General features: G+C 38.3%; 1 protein-coding gene across 3 annotated transcripts in view; it reads left to right on the top strand.

The window, feature by feature from the left end:
* LOC109085236 (chloride channel protein 1-like) overlaps positions 1–19,334 on the top strand; it is a 32,485-nt gene extending 13,151 nt beyond the window's left edge. For 2 of the 3 annotated variants that reach the window (XM_042740772.1, XM_042740774.1), the window contains exons 6-23: positions 1,376–1,453; positions 2,272–2,350; positions 4,229–4,354; positions 4,977–5,061; positions 5,221–5,322; positions 5,505–5,589; positions 6,095–6,250; positions 6,345–6,414; positions 10,775–10,885; positions 11,026–11,239; positions 11,459–11,592; positions 13,047–13,228; positions 13,417–13,498; positions 13,743–13,819; positions 15,469–15,513; positions 15,655–15,759; positions 18,449–18,535; positions 18,636–19,334. In XM_042740772.1, coding sequence (XP_042596706.1) covers positions 1,376–1,453; positions 2,272–2,350; positions 4,229–4,354; positions 4,977–5,061; positions 5,221–5,322; positions 5,505–5,589; positions 6,095–6,250; positions 6,345–6,414; positions 10,775–10,885; positions 11,026–11,239; positions 11,459–11,592; positions 13,047–13,228; positions 13,417–13,498; positions 13,743–13,819; positions 15,469–15,513; positions 15,655–15,759; positions 18,449–18,535; positions 18,636–19,010 — 2,193 coding nt within the window. In that variant the 3' untranslated portion in view covers positions 19,011–19,334. Of the gene's footprint in view, positions 1–1,375; positions 1,454–1,939; positions 2,019–2,271; positions 2,351–4,228; positions 4,355–4,976; positions 5,062–5,220; positions 5,323–5,504; positions 5,590–6,094; positions 6,251–6,344; positions 6,415–10,774; positions 10,886–11,025; positions 11,240–11,458; positions 11,593–13,046; positions 13,229–13,416; positions 13,499–13,742; positions 13,820–15,468; positions 15,514–15,654; positions 15,760–18,448; positions 18,536–18,635 lie in introns of all 3 variants that reach the window. The other variant, XM_042740773.1, reaches the window with a different exon arrangement.
* The last annotated feature ends 407 nt before the right edge of the window (positions 19,335–19,741 follow it).

Here is a 19,741-nt window from a genome sequence, read left to right as displayed (position 1 = left end):
TTTATCTTTGACACTGGCATAAAAAATACATCCTAACAGATAATACTATACATTCACATATCACATAATCACATAATCACTCTATATAAACTGAATCAGAAATAAATCGTAAATGTGTTGCATTCTGCAACATATTTTTGGATTTTCTAGACTATTTTAAGTCGTAAAGTACGCAGTATTTATTAAAATCCCGTACATGGCTTTAGCAGGCATGTATACATGATACTAAGCGGGGCAGATAGTGCTTGAGACCTCCGGAGCTCAAACAAGACATAATGTGACCCTGGACCACAAAACCAGTCTTAAGTCGCTGGGGTATAAGTTTAGCAATAGCCAAAAAAAAAAAAAAAAACATTGTATGGGTCAAAATTATCGATTTTTCTTTTATGCCCAAAATCATTGGGATATTAAGTAAAATGTTCCATGAAGATATTTTGCAAATTTCTTACCGTAAATCTATCAAAACTTAATTTTTGATTAGTAATATGCATTGCTAAGAATTAATTTGGACAACTTTTAAGGCGATTTTCTCGTTTTTTTTTATTTTTTTTTGCACCCTCAGATTCCAGATTTTCAAATAGTTGTATCTCAGCCAAATATTGTCCGATCCTAATAAATCACACATCCATGGAAAGCTTATTTATTCAGCTTTCAGGTGACATATACATATCTATTTTGAAAAATTGACATTTAATACAGGTTTTGTGGTCCAGGGTCACATATATCAATCCGCTTCAGCTATGTGTCTGCATCAGGTCAGTAACTAGTTGGCATGTCTATTTTTTTTTGTATGTGGAGTAGTGGATCAAATTAACAAAGTAGGCTATACGTTTAATCCTTTTGTTTAAATGTGCTCACATGAATAGCCTTTATATGGTTCTGTTATGTTTTTGTTTATTCTGAGAATAGACATATGATCTTCTTTCCTCACCCGAATTGCTCCACAATTTGTAGCAATCTAAATCAATATTTGGAGGTGATAAATACTATATTAAGGCAATTATTATACAGCATTTTATGCATGTAACATTAATTTGAGCATGTCAATCAGCATTAGCGCGCCACCCACAGGATAACACAAGGATATCTCTTGCCAAAATTTTATCCCCACGAGATTACAGGAGTTTTTATGTATCTTTTTATGTATCTATCTATCTATCTTTCTGTGTATGTGTGTGTGTGTATCCATCCATCCCCATTCTCTTGTTTTCATATTCTTCTGTTCATTTATTAATTCAGTTATCTTGCTAACCGGTTGCATCACTAATTGCGGCTCTTTGTTGGATTCAGAGAAATGAATTTTGTTACATAAACTCCTCATTGATTGTTCATCTGCTGCAGTTTTATTAATTCATATCCTCCATTAAATCCTTAGGGTCCTTTTGTGCATATTGCCAGTATATGTGCGGCAGTGCTGAGCAGGATCATGTCCATCTTCACCGGTGTGTATGAGGTAAAAACAGCCCCTGTGAGTTTGTTCTCCTGTGTGTGTGTGTGTGTGGCACGAGTGTGTGCGTTACTCTTCAGAAGCTGGTGACCTTAATTGCTGATCTAGGATCAAGTTACCTCTCATTGGCATATAAATTCCCACTCCACACCACAGCCATCACAAGTTATTTTATGAGAAGACAGATGCCAAAACCTGTCTCTGATCAACAGTTAAGGATTACGATGAACTGCTTTTGAATGTTATACTCGGTTTAATATTACAATTTGACTGCGTGTCTTATGTTTGTGAATTGAAATAAATGCTAGTTATACTAATTGCATATGTCTCTCCTCTCATTCCCTGTATTCTCTTTTTATCCCTGTCTCATTGTCTCTCCCCAACACCTCATTATTTTTGTCTGTCTTTATTAATAGTGATGGTATTTTTTGGCATGTGTCTTGGATGTGTGTGTCCTGATGCTGTTATTTTAACCCCACCCAAATTACCCAGAATAGTGCCCATGTTCAGGACCTGCTGGTGTGTGCCTGTGCAGTAGGAGTGGCCACCTGTTTCGCTGCCCCAGTGGGAGGCAAGTCACGCCCACTTTTACCCAGCATGCATTGCTTTGTATTATGTATATGCACTCTTCTTTCTTCTTATTTTTCTTTCATGTTTACTTCTCTCTTCCTCCCACGCAATGTACCCACTGACATTCCTAATCTATTCTTCTTTTTACATCCCTTCATCTCCCTCCCCTCTAACACTCTCGTTCTTCTTTTCTGCCTTCACCTCAAACTCCCTCTCTCTCTCTCTTACTCTCTCTTCTGTCTCGGTGTCAGTAGAACCCCTATGGTTACACAGACATACTGACAGTAGGATGTGCTGTTGGGGTGGGCTGCTGTTTTGGGACTCCCCTTGGAGGTAAAAATCTCCCCTTCTTTCTATCCTAATTGTTTTCAGTTCCTCTTCCTTCTTTTTCAGCTTGATGCCTGCTGAATAATTAAGCTCATCAACACTTTACAGTTAAAAGCACCTGTGTGTTATACATTCATATGCTGTGCATGTTTTATGGTTCATAAAGAGAGTGTATACTTAGAGGAGAGCTTTATAAAGAGTGTGCCAGAACGTTTTAAGTACTTTTAGAGAGTGCATGTGGATATCAAAAAGTGATTGTGTGTCATTAAGTATTTTTTTAAGATAAAATACTTTTTAAAATCTTAATATCTAAAAAAGAACTATAAGCCACTGGTAGGTTGATTCAAGTGTAAAACGTGTACACTTTCACAGTAATATTACTTATTATTATTATTACTATTTTATGCTACATGACTGTTGAATACTTGAATCTGATTGGTTGATGAATGTTTTATGGTGTGCCATTATTTTCAGGAAACGCATCACTAAAGTAGTTCCAGACAGGTCTTGACCACATAACATGTCCATATCACTTCACCAAATGATTTCAGTTATTTCAAAGGTCCTTACAACATTAAAAGAACCGAAACACACAACAACCGAGACCAAGCAAATAAATATAGCAACCAATGGGATGTTTTTTTTCCACAAAGTTACATTTAATTATGTATGGCCAGCACATTTCTCCCGCTCTCTCCCATACAAACGCACACACACATTAAGTAAAGACTCACACGTGCACACACGGAAACATACACGTGCACAGAAATGTGTTGTCAGTGCTGCTCTGATGATTTTATAAGTAAAACTCAACTTAAAAGCTGAGTGTAATTTTTCACAAGCGAGGTAATACAGCGCTGTTCTTGAAACAGATAAACTTACAGTTTCATTATTAGTAGAGACGCTGCTGTGAACACTGTTGAGAGACGCATAGATTTGTGATTCATTCACGCTTAATCTCTCTCTTTCTCTTTTTCTCACTCTGTCAGTCTAATAACTTCATTATTAAATGCATAAGTCTGCTATGAAATATATATATTTGCTTGTCGGATTTCTCTACAGAATCATGGGCAGCATTGTTTTCACCAGGAATAACACCATTAAACACAGTTATGTAAGAAATAAATTGAAATAGTGCGGACTGATAGCTTTAACAAAAGTATTAGTCACAGTAGGTCTGCCTTTAAAGGTTTATAAGTTATCAGATTACACTTTATTTTAAAGTCCAATTCTCGTCATTAACAAACCATTAACAATGACTTTTGCCTCAATAAATTTCTAATTTGCTGCTTATTAATAGTTAGTAAGGTAGTTGTTAACTTTAGGTATTGGGTAGGATTAGGATTATGGATGTAGAATATGGTGGTGCAAAATATGTGCTTTGTAAGTACTAATAAACAGCCAATATCTTATGAATAGGCATGCTATTAAGCAAGTAGTTAATAGTGAGAATTTTGTCCCTGTACTAAAGTGTTACCCAAATAACCTAGGGAGAACATTAATGGTATTTTTACTCATGAAACCCAAATGTATTGCATTCTATTACTTTGGTGGTTTGTTTGTGCATACTGACCAGCCTGACACAGCAACACTGTCTCAACCAATACAGTGAGTTTTGGGCAGGGCTAACTGTTTGATTGACCAGTGGCAGATTGTTTAGGGAAATATGTATGAATTTTTTTTTATTATTATTATTATTATTATTATTAATCAAATGATTTATCAATTGATAATTATTTTCAGCTATTATTTTTATTATTATTATTTGTTTTTATTACTGTTCACATCTTTTGCACTCTCATGTTCTCTCTCTAAATTGCTTTCTCTGCTGTTATTTAACTTTCTTTTTTATCTATTTTTACTCTTGCTCTCTCTATCTCTCAGGTGTGTTGTTCAGTATTGAGGTCACGTCAACATATTTTGCTGTGAGGAATTACTGGAGAGGATATTTCGCTGCCACATTCAGTGCCTTCATATTCCGAGTACTGTCAGTGTGGAACAAAGATTCTGGTGAGACGCAGACACACAAACAGATATGATAAATTTATAATAAATCAATTTCATGCTATATGTCAAGCTATCCACTGCTTACTGAGCTCTATAAATGAAATACATTCTACAACATTTATTTCCAGCCCTCAGTTTTGATCAGCCAAGCAATGTTCCAAAAGTGCTAATGTACAGTCCAACAGCACTGAGACCTTTCACAGTGTCTGTCAGTCTGCTTGTGTGTTTGCATGTTTCAGACAGACTTTCGGCGGTTGGGATTATTCAGTGACTTATTTTGCAGGTTATGTTGTTACAGCAGTAGATGAGTGAGTCACTGAAGTATTCACACTATTATTTAGTTTTTATATAATTGTGTTTCAGTAAACAGACATCATTATTGGCTTGAAGTCAAGCAACAATTCATCATGTTTTCTCTTCATGTTTAACTATTTCATTGGAGGAAAAAAAATAGGCAAAGCGTCAGTGTTGCATCTACTTAATATTAACAATGTTTATTGAACTGTTGTATAAAAGCAATATTACACATGCATACTTTTTGTCGTTGTAAATATCAGCACTGATATTCAGAACAACAGTGATTTTGCTTAAATATGACTAAAACATGTTTGTTTTTTTCCCACAGTTACGATAACAGCGCTGTTTCGTACAAACTTTCGTATGGATTTCCCCTTTGACCTTCAAGAACTGCCAGCTTTTGCCATAATCGGGTGTGTGGGTTAGTGTGTGTCTATGTACTGTATATGCATGTACAGTATGTGTAGTTATTAATTATGTATATGTGCATCTAAAATGATTGTTGAATATTGTGTATCTTCAAATAAATGTCAATCTTTAGGTGTTGTTTCTAAATTTGTTTGTGTTTGTAGGATCTCATGTGGGTTTCTAGGGGCATTCTTTGTCTATCTGAACAGACAAGTTGTTCTGATCATGAGGAGACCAACGGCGCTTACACGATTTCTCACAAAACAGCAAGTCACCATTTACACATAAACTCATTTTACAAACCAGTTTTAACTTAAAAATAAATTGATTATTCTATTATTTCTCTTGTATTGCATATGGCATTGACAGTGACATTAATAACATCAAAATATTATGATAATACACTATTACAGTGGTAATTATATCTGTGTGTGTTTGTTTATTGTAGCCGGTTGATTTACCCTGGTGCAGTGACACTAATTATAGCCTCCTTCACATTTCCTCCGGGCTTTGGCCAGTTCATGGCTGGAGAGGTGTGTATTTGCTTGTATATACTGCACAAATACATTTTAAGCAGATGTCCATACAGCAGTGTTACTGAAACTTGCCCAGTTCAGAAGTCTTTTCTTTTGTTTGCAAGAACCAAATTTTAAAAACAGCCTTTGAATATTTGAACTTTGCATAGCACTGAATTAATTATTTTTATTCATCTGATATGCATATTTATCATATTACTAATATTTTCTAGAGATTGGTTTTCATTTTTGTGTAAAATATTTCACCTTTAAATTGTGAAATTACGTACGTACCAGTTCCTACACCATTCCATAAGAGAAAGGGATCTCACCTTCTGAATATGACTACTTCATTGTAACAAAATTGAGCCTAGATTTGCTAGTTTATTTAACCATAACACTGTCATTAAAGAGCTGCTTGAGACTCACCAGGCAGCTGCTGTTTCCCTTCACTGCTACATCGTGAATGAGTCCTTTGGAAGTCTCTTATATGTGGAGTCTCTGTTTCCCTTTTGTCACACAGCTGATGCCCAGAGAGTGCATTAATTCACTGTTTGATAACTTCACGTGGACAAAGATCTGGGGTTCACCAGCTCCACCTGGATTGGGTCGCTCTGCTGCCTGGCTCCATCCACAAGTCAGCGTCTTCGTCATCCTTCTCCTCTTCTTCGTCATGAAGGTGCTCATTTGTTGAAGAAATATTTCTGTAGCCAAATACCATCATGTATGCTGTATAAATGCTCATTTCCTTTTTGTCTCTCGTGCACTTATAGTTCTGGATGTCTGCTGTTTCTACTACAATGCCGGTCCCTTCTGGAGCCTTCATGCCTGTTTTTATATTGGGTCAGTCATTCTATTTTATTATATAATCATATATCATATAACATTCTGAGACCTAGCAATTAATTTTGCTTACTATATTGGAAGTATAATTTTGTTTATATCTCAGTGTTCATAAGTCCTGATATAATTTAAATAAAACATTATATTTAAAACAAATATTTAACGGTTATGGCTAGTATAATATTAATCTTGTGAATCCTGACTTGTAAAATAATATATATTTTTTTTTTAAATGGAACAAGAAATTGCATATTTTTGTACTTTCATGTCTCATATAGCTTGATATAGCAGTGTCATGAAAGTAGGCATGACAACAAAGTGGGGATCCACATGCAGGCTTTATTCCATAGAGTGTAGTCGGAACAGGCAGGGTCAAACACCAGCAAACAACACATCCAGGGCAAAGGCAAAAGAATTATCCACAAGTCACGCAATGGTCAGGGCAGGCAGCAAACAATCATAAATAAGGAAACAGTCCAGGGATAAAAACACAAAGGCAAGGAAACAGGGAAACTAGAAACACGGAAACTAGAAAACGTGGAAGAGCTAATCAACATTTAATCACCAGCGAAGAGAGTGTGTGTGTGCTATTCTTATAGTCCTTCTAATATGATGCAGTTGTGAACTGGTAATGAGTTCTGATGAGTCCGTGCAAAGGATTATGGGAAATGGAGTCCTGAGTGAATGGCAAGGTACAGGATGGAGTGCCCTCTAGAGGAGCTTATGGGCACTCCAGCTGGTGATTGTGACACAGTTCCCCCACCAAGAAGCGGCTTCCAGATGATCCTCAACAGCCCAGAGTCCCGGAGGGAGGTGGAGCAGAGGCGGAACAGGGGGAGGGGTGGAGGGCCAAGTCCATGAGGAAGGGTAAGAACAGGAGACTGAGACAGAGCTGGCAGAACAGGGAACCAAGGCAGAGCCGGTGGAGCAGGGAGCCAGGGTGGAGCCGAAGACCACCAGGGTGGAGCAGGTGGAGCTGAAAACAACAGGGTGGAGCAAGCGGAGCTGAAGAATACCATGGCAGAGCAGAAGATTACCAGAGTGGAACTGAAGACCACTATGGTGTAGTAGAAGACCACCACAGCAGAGCAGACGGGTCTGAAGATCCCCACCATGGAGCAGACGACCCAAGACGATCCCAGGGTGGAGCTGATGGTGCAGAAGACCAAGGCGGATCAAGTAAAACTGGAACAGAGAGCACAGAGAGAAAAACAATGGCCTCTACAGCCGTAACAAGGTAGGCAGAGAGTTCACAGATGGCCTCCATAGCCCTGACAGGACAGGCAAAGAGTTCACAGACGGTCTCCATGGCTGTGACAGGACAGACTGGGAGCTTAGAAATGGTCTTCTTAGCCATAACAGCACAGACTGAGAGTTCAGAAACGGTCTCCTTAATAGTGACAGGACAGATTGAGAGTTCAGAAATGGCCTTCTTGGCCCAGGACAGGACATTGAGTGAATTCAGAGGCAGTCTCATTGACAGCCAGGGCAGAGAGTTCATGAACAGTTTCTGTGGCCGAGACGGGTATGACAGGAGATTCACTGACGGTCTCCATGACCTCGTCAGGACAGATATAGAATTCATAAGTGGACACCCTTATCCTAAAAGGAGGTGAAGCGAATACCCCCGCCACCTCTGGAGGTTCTGCAGTGGTAGCAAAAGGAGCTTCAGTGGAGAAACAGGGAGAGTTCAAACATAGTGTCCGTGGTAGGAACATAGGAGTCAGGGAACACCATGAGCTCAGGAAAGTGTGCTGCTACTGTCAGAGGAGGTTCTGCAACAGAAGTTGCCACCTCAGGTGGAACAGGAGTGGACTCTGGGACAGATTCAAGGGCTGGAGTGAGCTCTGGGACAGACTCATAAGTTGGAGCAGACTCTGGATCAGACTTTTAGACTTGGGTGAACTCTGGCTCATTTTCATGGACTAGAGCGGGTTCTAGATCAGACTCATAGACTGGACCCGACTCAGGGGCTGGAGGAGGCTTGAATCCAGCGAATTCTGGAGCAGACTCTAGAACTAGACTAAGGTCAGGGGCGGGAATGAACACTGAGCTTTGTTCCGAGGCTGAAGCAGACACAAGACTGAGATCAGGAGTGGAAATAAACATGGGACAGTGGTCATGGACTGAAATCATCTCTGAGCTAGACTCGGAAACAGAAGCCCTTTATCGACCAGACTTGGGATCAGGAGCCCTCTCTGGGCTAGACTCAGGATCAGGAGCCCTCTCTGGGCTAGACTCGGGATCAGGAGCCCTCTCTGACAGTACTTTGTCTATTTCCGAGACTGATGACACTGTGCATGGTAAACTGGAGTGAGTAGCAGCCAGCAGGCTTGAGAACGTTGAAAACGTGTCACTTGATTGTACTAAGTCTGCGTGGCTCAGGAGCGCTGAGTCTGCATGGCTCGGGAGCGGAGCGACAGCAGCTTGCACTGACACCAGCTAAGGGTCCTCTGCGCTGGATGCCAGTCTCGAACTCCTTGGGACTGACTGACTGTGTTTTCAAATGCAATATTCACAATCCTCTTGAGTGATGGCCATGTTGTGGAGAGGCCCTGGCTTGGAAGACATGATGTGAGCAGACACTGGTTTGGCAGGCTTGACGTGAGCAGGCTCTGGCTTGGAAGGCTTGATGGAATGAGACTCCGGAACAGCAGCCATGATGAGACGAGCCTCTGGAATGGTGGCCATGACGGGACGAGACTCAGGAACGGTGGCCATGATGGGACGAGGCTCTGGAACGGCAGCCATGACGGGACAAAACTCAGGAACGGCGGTCATGACAGGACGAGGCTCTGGAACAGCAACCATGACGGAACAAGGCTCTAGAATGGCGGCCATGATGGGATGAGGTTTTGGAATGGTGGCCATGATGGGACAAGGCTCTGGAATGGCGGCCATGTTGTGATAAGTCTCTGGGATGGTTACCATTTTGCAAAAAGTCTCTGGGTTGGCACCCAAAAAAGTCCTTAAACGAAATCTCATCATGAAACGACACAGTACGAGAACTCAAAGAATATAATTTTGCCAAAGGTGTAGAAGCTGACCGACTGGGTCCATGATTGGCCTGGAGCGCTCAAAAAGCCGCTGGATCCGGGTGTGGCTGGTGATTCTGTAACGAAGGGAGGCATAACAACAAAGTGGGGATCCATGTGCAGGTTTTATTCCATAGAGCATAGTCAGAACAGGCAGTGTCAAACATCAGCAAACACACACATCTAGGGCAAAGGCAAAAGAGTAATCCACAAGTCACGCAATGGTCAGGGCAGGCAGCAAACAATCATAAACAATGAAAAAGTCCAGGGATCAAAACACAAAGGCAAGGAAGCAGGGAAACTAGAAAACGGAAACTAGGAAACATGGAAGAGCTAATCAACATTCAATCACCAGCGAAGAGTGTGTGTGTGCCATTCTTATAGTCCTACTAATATGATGCAGCTGTGAACTGGTAATGAGTGCTGATGAGTCCGGGCAAAGGATTATGGGAAATGGAGTCCTGACTGAATGGCAAGATACTGGATGGACTGCCCTTTAGAGGAGCTCACTGGCACTCCAGCTGGTGATCGTGACAACATGCATACGGAAAAAAATACCTCAATTTTATTCAGAGGACCAAAATGGAGCAAAAATATGCACTTTAGTTCAGTTGCTGATATATATTTGGCCAAAGTAAGATGCAATTCTGGTAAATTGTAATGAAAATCAGATGTTTATAACCGAATAGCAGACTAATTATGTAAAATGCATATAAATATCAGTTTGTCATGCTATATTTTTCAGTAATAGCAGTAGGTTCGTAAGATGATATTTAAATGCTTAGTTTTATGATTAAAGCTCTGGAGTTTTTTTTAATTGTGGGGGCAAAACATATAATTCAGTACAATACAATGATGAGGGAGATATGTAAAAATAAACATTCCTCAAAAGCCAGATGTATCATATTAGATACTCACACACATTAAAATGATTTTTCTAAAAATGATGTATGGAAGTAGCTTTAGTCCAGTAAGTGTTTTTCTTGAAATATTAGTAACAATATAAAATGTGTTCTTGCATTTACTTCATTAAAATGTGTAAAGATTTCACATCAAAAAGACGTGTACCATGTGGATATTTTTAAAATTAGCTATACTAAATACTTTTGGTTGCTAAAATGTATAAACTATCAATCAGATGACAGAAGGCAACAGATTTTTCAGCAAAGTTTTGATCACGTTAATAATTTAGAGGCCTTAGATTAGAAATTTGCATAGCAAATACGATACCATAGGCTTTGCAGGAGATTCATACATTATGAGATTCATACATTAATTTTAATTGTAATGTGACTGAGATAATATGATAGTGTTTCAACAAGCAGGAGCAGCATTCGGCCGTTTGGTGGGTGAGATCATGGCCACGCTGTTTCCGAACGGAATTCTGTTTGATGGGATTGTGTACCAAATCCTGCCTGGAGGCTATGCAGTGATAGGTCTGCAAATATTCCCCTTCCAGCTAGTCCTACACCCCTAAAATCCATTTTAACTGTTAAAGTAGCAGATTTATTCTTCTCATATACTTTTTCTTTCAAATTTTCTGCATCTGACCACCTGCTTCTCCCTATGTGTGTAGGGGCAGCAGCCATGACAGGAGCCGTCACACACACAGTTTCAACAGCAGTCATCTGTTTTGAACTGACTGGTCAAATCTCACACATCCTGCCCATGATGGTGGCCGTGATTCTCGCCAACATGGTGGCACAGTGTCTACAGCCTTCTCTTTATGACTCCATTATTCAAGTCAAAAAGCTGCCTTATCTTCCAGAGCTCAGCTTTGGCCACATCAGGTACCACTACCAGATCTCTAGAGACTGGTGTATTTTTAGACGTGATAGTGCATGTGAATATATGATAGTATCTTTGACCTGTTTTCCCTTCAAAAAGTATAACTTCTTTAGAGGTTTATTTGATGGTTCTGTCCCACAGAAGGGAAATGAAAAAATTCACAGAAACTGTCTTGGTCTTTTGACATAAAATATTTGTCTCTCTCTTTCTCTGCATGGCAGTAAATATAATATCTTTGTGGAGGACATCATGGTGAAGAAAATAAAGTTTCTGTCACCTCAGTCCACTTACAGAGAGCTGAAAGATCTCCTGGAGTCCACGTCTCTCAAAACCATCCCGCTTGTTGACTCCAAAGGTCTGTGTTGGGTGAACAGACCACTTTGTATTCATATTGCAGATTATATTTCCTATTGAAAAGGCCAGTTTAGACCAGCATGAATTTCCTATTCAAGATAGTAGAACACCATAGAATGGAAACCCGTATCCATATAGTAAAAAAAAACTTTATGAGAAATATTGCTAAAATTACAAAGAAAAGGTCACATTGTGACATATTAAAGTAGATTGTAATTGTGAGATACAAAGTCACTCTGTGAGATATTGTATGGAAACCCATTTCCGCCTCAGAGTAAAAAATAAAAAAGGTAATTGTGCGAATCATAAAAAGTCAGTTTATCAGAAATAAAGTCAGTTACAAAAAAAAGTCATTCTCAGCTATGATATATAGTCACATTATAAGATATAAAGTTTCAATTACGAAAAATAAAGTTGTATTTAAGTGAAATAGTCACAGTTGTGAGGTTTAAAGTGACATTGCAAGAATTGTGAGATGGCAAGTCGCAATTGAGAGAAATAAAGACACAATTATGAGAAAACAGTCACAACTCTGAGATATGGAGTCATACTGCAAGATATAGTATACAAGCTTATTTTCACCAGGAACTTTTTTTTTATAGAATTGTGAGATGGTTAAAAATAACACACAGTGACATTATCAGAAATAAAGGCGCAAATGTGAGAAAAAAAATCACAATTGTGAGAAAATATATAAAATCACATTTTCAGATATATAGTTGCAGTTGCAAAAAATAAAATCACAATTACAAGAAACTCTGAATTGTGTAGTAATAAAGTCACATTGCGATAAAGTTGCAATTACGTGAAGTAATTATGAGAAACAGTTGCAATTATTAGATGTAATGTCACAGTAACACTTTAGTTTAGAGAAGTTTCCTTGAATAAAACTCCTAATTACTGCTTATTCATAATAAGTTACAGAAGTTGTTATAGTAGTTATGTTCAGGTATTGGGTAGGGTTAAGGGATCTAGAATATGGTCATGCGTTAATACAGTATGTGTTTTATAAGTACTAATAAAAATCCAATATGCTAGTGATATGTATGCTAATAAGCAACTAGTTAACAGTAAATAATGTTCCCTAATCTAAAGTGTTACCAAAGCCACAAATAAAATTGCAATTACAGTAACAAAGTTTGCAGTTATGAGATATAAATTTACAGTGACTTTTTTCCTCTGAGGCAGAAACAGCACCATAGCCATGCTGTTCATCAGCAAAATTAATTTGGTTAAACTAGTCTGCCAGTATGGTCTTTCAAAAGAAGCTGGTTGACCAAGCATGTCTTGCTGGTTAAAGGTGGTTCAAAAGCTAGGTAATGTATGCTGATGATGACCAACTAAGCTGGTCTTTTCAACAGTATTGCCCAATATGTGTTGGTGTGGTCATTCATTTTGGCAAAAATTCGAAATTTATAAAAAATTTAAATAAAAAAAAGTAAATTATTTCCCCAGAGTCAATGATTCTATTGGGCTCCATTGAGAGATGTGAACTTCAGGCCGCCTTGGATTGGTGCCTCTCAGCCGAGAGGCGGGTTTATATCCGATGTGAGGGCGTGTCCAGCCCGGGGTCACAGGTCAACTGGGAGTCCTTCGCCTTTGTGGATGAGGAGGTTGGAGAGGAGAATGGAGACAAGGTGAGAGAGCTCCAAAAGTGTGCTCACACACTGTTGTTCCCAGAAAAACCCCTAGAGAACGTCTTTGTTCTCTGTTTGTTCTGTTCTCTGAACTTACATCAGTAAGCAGAGCTTTTTATGCCAAATAAATGTTCTTTTCTGAAAACCAAAAATTGGAGTGTACTAATCTTACACTAAAATGATTACAGGGTAACACCGTCTCTGAAGAGTGTAACGGCCCACTGGGGTCCACCAAAACCACAGACGTCTCCTCTAATCACACCACATCTGGTGAGTTTGTGTTTATTGTTACCTGGCAACAAGTTCTCAAATGTTCTTGCTGATCAGTATCCAACTCTACATCAGTTCAACAATTCAACATACAGACCTTGTGTTAGAATTCAAGCTCATTTCTACCAGCTTCGTAAATGTTTACCAGAAGAGGTTTGTGATATCAAGAGTTAATTAGTCTTACTTTAATAAGTCTTTTAAATAGTCATAATTAAATAGTGAACCAGTGTTATTTATGTAACAGGTGCCCTACAGTCTATGAGGAGGACTCTTCGTCGTCTTTTCTCCTCATCTTCCTCATCAGGGCAGACTGAGCCGGAGGTGTGTCTCTTAGCATTATTGTCACTTACAAGGACAGTGCAACTGGCTGAAGACTTGAGCAGAGTTAACATGAGAACATGAATTGAAAACAGGAAATCATGTATGGCATGCTGTTAATTATCTGAGACAATAATTATATCTTTCATTTTGTAAAATATAATTTATTTTATTTTAAAGTTATGTGCCTTACCCCATAGACCTCCATTGTAAATATTTTATAAATTATTGTCTATGGTATTTGAAAGCATATGGATCGTGAGAAGCCTGAGAGTGCACACACTTTTTTTATTTATTACGTTTTACTCCCATAAAATGTATATAGTAAAAAAAAAAAAAAAAAAAAAAAAAAAAATATATATATATATATATATATATATATATATATATATAATATATATATATATATATATATATATTATATATATATATATATATATATGATAAATATCTAAAGTGCTGCTATCACTTAGTGTAAATAGTACATATAACTATTTTCACAGTAAATAGCATCTGGCAGGGGTGTCCAAAGTCCAGCCGCGGGCCACATACGGCCCGTGAATGAATTTCAAATGGCCCGCAGCTTGTCTATTGAAATGTAGGCTATTATATGTGGCCCGCCAATCATAATTTACAAATCATGCAGTTTCACAATGTCAACACAAGGTGACAGCACAAAATTTTAGGCCAGATGTATCAGTAAATCGTGAGTGACAACAATTTTATAACTCAAATGTCATTTCTTTAGTGCGCCGAAAGCGGAAGAGTGCTACTCGTGTGAAGCACGCTGCATGGATCATTATTAGCTCTGCCTAAAGACAGTGCAGCGCGAGCTCAGAACAAATGCGTTTACTCGCAGGTCTCGATCACTGAACAGCACTGTGAGAAGCGTTCGAGTTTGGAGCTGAGCTCTCCATTACAAACCACAGATGTCACAGTGATTTAAACTAGTTTAAAGGCAGATGAAACCACACTGCAATTCAAAAACAACACTGACACGGAAAACAGGAGAAACACTGTGTAACAACTCAATGCAGCTAGAATACTTTTTAATCCACAAATTAATATTTACAGTGGATTTACTGTAGTAACACTAAACCTACCTAGTTAATACATTATTTTTAAATACTTATTAAGCAATTGATTTCCACTTTTCCAATATATGTGATGAGAAAAGGAAGAAAAGCGAGTTTGGCAAAAGATGGACTCAAACCCAGTCGATCGTATCATACGCTATTCCCCAGTGCATTACTCTCCAACCTAACTAGATGAAATAAACGTGACACGAGTGTGTTTATTCTCGACTTTTATCTTGAAATTCAATGAATTTATTCTCAAAAAATTTTTCTACTTTTTTCTCAAAATTTTTCTCTATGTTGTAGCTTGTATATTTTAACTGTAAATAGAAAGAAATCTCACGTTTTTATATTTTTGCATTTTAATATCCAGTTGTGACACATTTTGTCCTTTCACGTTCCAAAATGATCAGCTCACACCAGCAGGTGGCGTCAAACATGCTGTGTAGGGCATTTGAAGTCACTAAACAAGATGAAAAATTTACGGGGTTATATTTAGTGAATTATGATGTTATCCTTCAAACATTCATGTACTACTTCTGACCCTCCGTCTACCTCTCATTCCTCTCTCTGTAGAGCCCTGCAGCTCCTCCTGTAGTTGATAACATGACTTCTGAAGAGGTACGTTGATGAATTGATTTATTTCCACTGCAGTTCAGACAGACTGCCACAATTAACAAATCAGTTCCAAAGCTGTCTGTGAGCTGTCAGTCACTCGCGGTGACATCCTGACCCTGATTATGTTGTATTTGGGGTGTTCAGATCAAGGCATGGGAAGAGGAAGAGCTGGATAAGCCCATTGACATTGATCAGATCCGTGTTGACCCTTCACCTTTTCAGCTGGTGGAGAGAACATCTTTGCATAAGGTAATCCACAATCCGATTGTAATCGCATATGAAATACTGTGTATTATATTAGGGATTTATGTCTTGCCAAGTGAATCATGATTTAGACTTTTATCTGTATGTGAATGTCAGTCCAAAGCTCTCATTATTTCATGCCCTCAGGGAAATGTGTTTTTTTTTTTATAAAAACAACATCATTATATCCTGCATTCAGGAGTTTATATGTATTAGCCCCAAAACACAATTTTGTTTTAATTTTCTTTTTATTAGATATTTAAAAAAAAACAACACAAAAAACAAACCAGAACCATAAAAAACAAAACACAAAAAATTAAACAAATTTAAAAAGAGTTGCTATATTTATAAATATTACATTTATATAATAATAATAATATTAATAATAATAATAATAATAATAATAATAAAAAAAAAAAAGAAGTTTCAGCTCCCTCCACAGATTTTCTATAGGACTGAGGTCTGGAGACTGGCTAGGCGCCTCAATGATGTGCTTCTTCTTGAGCCACTGCTTTGTTGCCTTGGTGGTATGTTTCGGGTCATTGTCATGCTGGAAGACCCATCCATGACCCATCTTCAGAGTTCTGGCTGAGGGAAGGAGGTTCTCGTCCAAGATTTTACAGTACATGGCCCCGTCCATTTGCCCTCTCAATCCAGTGAAGTCGTCCTGTACCCTTAGCAGAAAAACAGCCCCAAAGCATGATGTTTCCACCTCCGTGCTTGACTGTAGGGATTGTGTTCTTGGGGTCACAGTCAGCATTTCTCTCCCTCCAAACACAGCGAGTCGAGTTAATGCCAAAGAGCTCAATTTTGGTCTCATTTGACCACAGCCCCTTCTCCCAAGCCTTCTCTGAATCATTTAGGTGTTCTCTGGCAAACTTTAAACAAGCCTGTACATGTGCCTTCTCGAGCAGTGGGACCTTGCGGGCGCTGCAAGATTTCAGTCCATTGTGGTGTAGTATGTAACCAATGTTATGCTTGGTGACTGTGGTCTCAACTGCCTTAAGATCATTAACAAGCTCCTCCTGTGTAGTGCGGGGCTGATCCCTCACCTTTCTCATGATCATCCTTACCCCATGAGGCAAGATCTTGCACGGACCTCCAGACCAAGGCAGATTGATTGATGGTTATTTTGTATTTCTTCCATTTCCGAAAATAGCACCAACAGTTGTCTTCTTCTCACCAAGATTCTTTCTGGTGGTCTTGTAGCAATTCAAGCCTTTGTGCAGATCTACAAACTTGTCTCTGACATCCTTTGACAGCTTTTTGGTCTTGTCCATGGTGGTGGGAGAGGTCGGAATGAAAGATACAGATTGTGGGGACGGGTGTCTTATACACCTAACGAGCTGGCATTAGGAGTAACTTCTTAAAGTGGCAGGACTAATCTGTGTTGTTCCACATGGGCACATAACCAGTCTGTGGGAGCCAGAATTCTTGCTGGTTGGTAGGGGATCAAATACTTATTTCACTCACTGTAATGCAACTTATTTTTTGGTTGATATTCTGTCTCTATCCATTAAAATAAACCTACCATAAAAATTACAGACCCTTCATTTCTTTGTAAGTGGGCAAACTTACAAAATCAGCAGGGATCAAATAAATATTTTCTCCACTGTATTTGATTCAATTTAGAATTTATTACACATGAATTTTTAAGCTGCAGTGGATATATATGTGTATATATGCTGCAATGGATATATATATATATATATATATATATATATATATATATATATATATATATATATATATATATATATATATATATATATATATACATACATACATACATATACAAACTAAAACTGGCAGTAGGTGGCAGTAAATGTCCTAATGAGTAATTCATTGAGTCCTTCATTCATTCGATTCATTCAAACAACTGATTCATTCAGGAATTAAATAAATGTATCTCTTCATGAATGGGCTATTGAATCATTGAATCACCTGATTTCATTCAAGATGCGGATTCACTCAGAAACTAAGCACCATAATATAAATATGAGACAAAAACTCCTGAATATCTCATATTGTATATTATCCTGCCCCAATATCTAAAATTTCTGGTGCATTGTAACTGGATTTTATCAAGTGCATCACGCAGTGCATCTTGTTTATCATTAATCATCTGTATGAAATGTCAGATAACCTATATAAGTTTAGTCTCAGCCTCAGACATCATGCCACGGACCGTTGGCTAAACGTCTGATGCATAAGGCACACAAAAGGACCCAAAAACACTTCAGGAGTTTCAAAGTCATCGTCAGATTGGTTGAATTATATAGATTTCCGGAAGATGTATGTGTCGCGTTCTTTAACGTTCCGATGCCGTGACTCCAAACCCCCCTCATGAAAGAAGAAAGTCATCGTGTTTACAACTGTGACGACGAGCGCTTATCAGGATCAACTAAACGCTGGATTTTCAAAAGTATGTAAATATTTAAAGCTGTGGCATAGAATCTTTAAATATGACAGAGAGTTTTACTCACCAGTCTGTTATTGTGGCGACATTTCCACACCCCGAAACATGACTATGAACGAAACAAAGGTCTGGCTACGTGAGACTAATATAGGTCCAGAGTGGGGCAGGTAGATTAAATATGCCAATTAATTAAATTATCTTTATTATATGTTAAATCAACAGCTCTAATATATATACATGCATGCATAAATATAATGCTTTTCATGTTTGTTTCAGACTCACACCCTGTTCTCTCTGCTGGGTCTCAGTCATGCGTATGTAACTAGTATTGGTAAACTGGTTGGGGTGGTCGCACTAAAAGAGGTAAAGATTGTCTGTGTCTACAAGTATTTTTGCATACTTCCTATCATATGCTCGAGTGTTAGAGTAATTAATTCTGCTCGTCTCTCCTTTTCACTCCCAGCTCCAGAAAGCAATCGAGGGTTCGACTCGTAGCGGAGTGCGACTGCGTCCTCCTCTGGCCAGTTTCAGAGACGCGAGACGCAAGGCCAAAAAGCCTTCTCATTCCCCTTCCGTCCCATCCTCTCCCACACGGGACAGAGAGCTGTGGAGCGAGGGAGTGAAAAGAGAAACTAAAGATGAGTCCGCTGATAGTTGTATCCAGACAGACGTCAAAGAGTGTGATATAGCCACAGGCAACAGCAGCAGAAGTACCGTCAGCACCTCTCAGGAGCATCTGCCTTCCCCTTCTTCTTCCACAGCCCCTCTCTCCTCTCGTCATTCTGTGCCTGAAGGAGAGGTGGATGCTGATAGAGAGAGTGATGAGGAGCCTTTATAGGCCTATTGTTTGTCATTTTCTCAAATTCAGCCCTCCAGGGGGAGGCAAACCATATTATGGTGCCGACTTTGGGCCCAGCACGAGAGCTGCACCTTCAGACTTGTTGATTGATTTTCTACTCTCTACTCTACTTTACAGAACTCTCTATACTCTTTCTTTCTAGATGTTTTTTTCACTTGTTGTCTATTCATTTGTACATAAGGACAGGTGGTCTGACATCTCACTGAATGTCTTCTTTGCTAGTCGATCCCCGTGTTTGTCTGCTGTACCTGATATTATATCTGTAAAAATGTTTGTAAAAATGAAAGATTTGTTAACAAGCTATTTGTAATTGATCTGACCCTTGTCTTGGTGTAACTGATATTTCTTTTTAATTGTATAGATGTGAAATTTAAAAGAATATTTCAGGTTCAATACAAGTTTAACTCAATTCATTGTTAATGTTAGCTATAACTAAAATTATTCTAAATTGTTTTGGAAATAAAAATAAAGCTGAAATGATATATATAAAATTAGAAGTTTGTCAAATTAAGTTTTTTACTAAAATTAGTAAAATTAAAACTAAAATAAAAATAATTATAGTTATGATAAAAGCTATAAATGCTATAATAGTAGCAACAATAACAAGAGCAATAACTGTTTTTTTGTTTTTTTTTTTAAATTAGAAATAATTGTTTTTTATTTATTATTGTTTTTTTTGTGTTATAGTAGTAAAGTTTTTGGTTATAGTT

Source organism: Cyprinus carpio, chromosome B16 (genome assembly GCF_018340385.1).
Source record: "Cyprinus carpio isolate SPL01 chromosome B16, ASM1834038v1, whole genome shotgun sequence".
Taxonomy (NCBI): domain Eukaryota; kingdom Metazoa; phylum Chordata; class Actinopteri; order Cypriniformes; family Cyprinidae; genus Cyprinus; species Cyprinus carpio.
The sequence above is the reverse complement of the archived record's forward strand: the minus strand, read 5'-3'. Positions and strand labels throughout refer to the sequence as shown.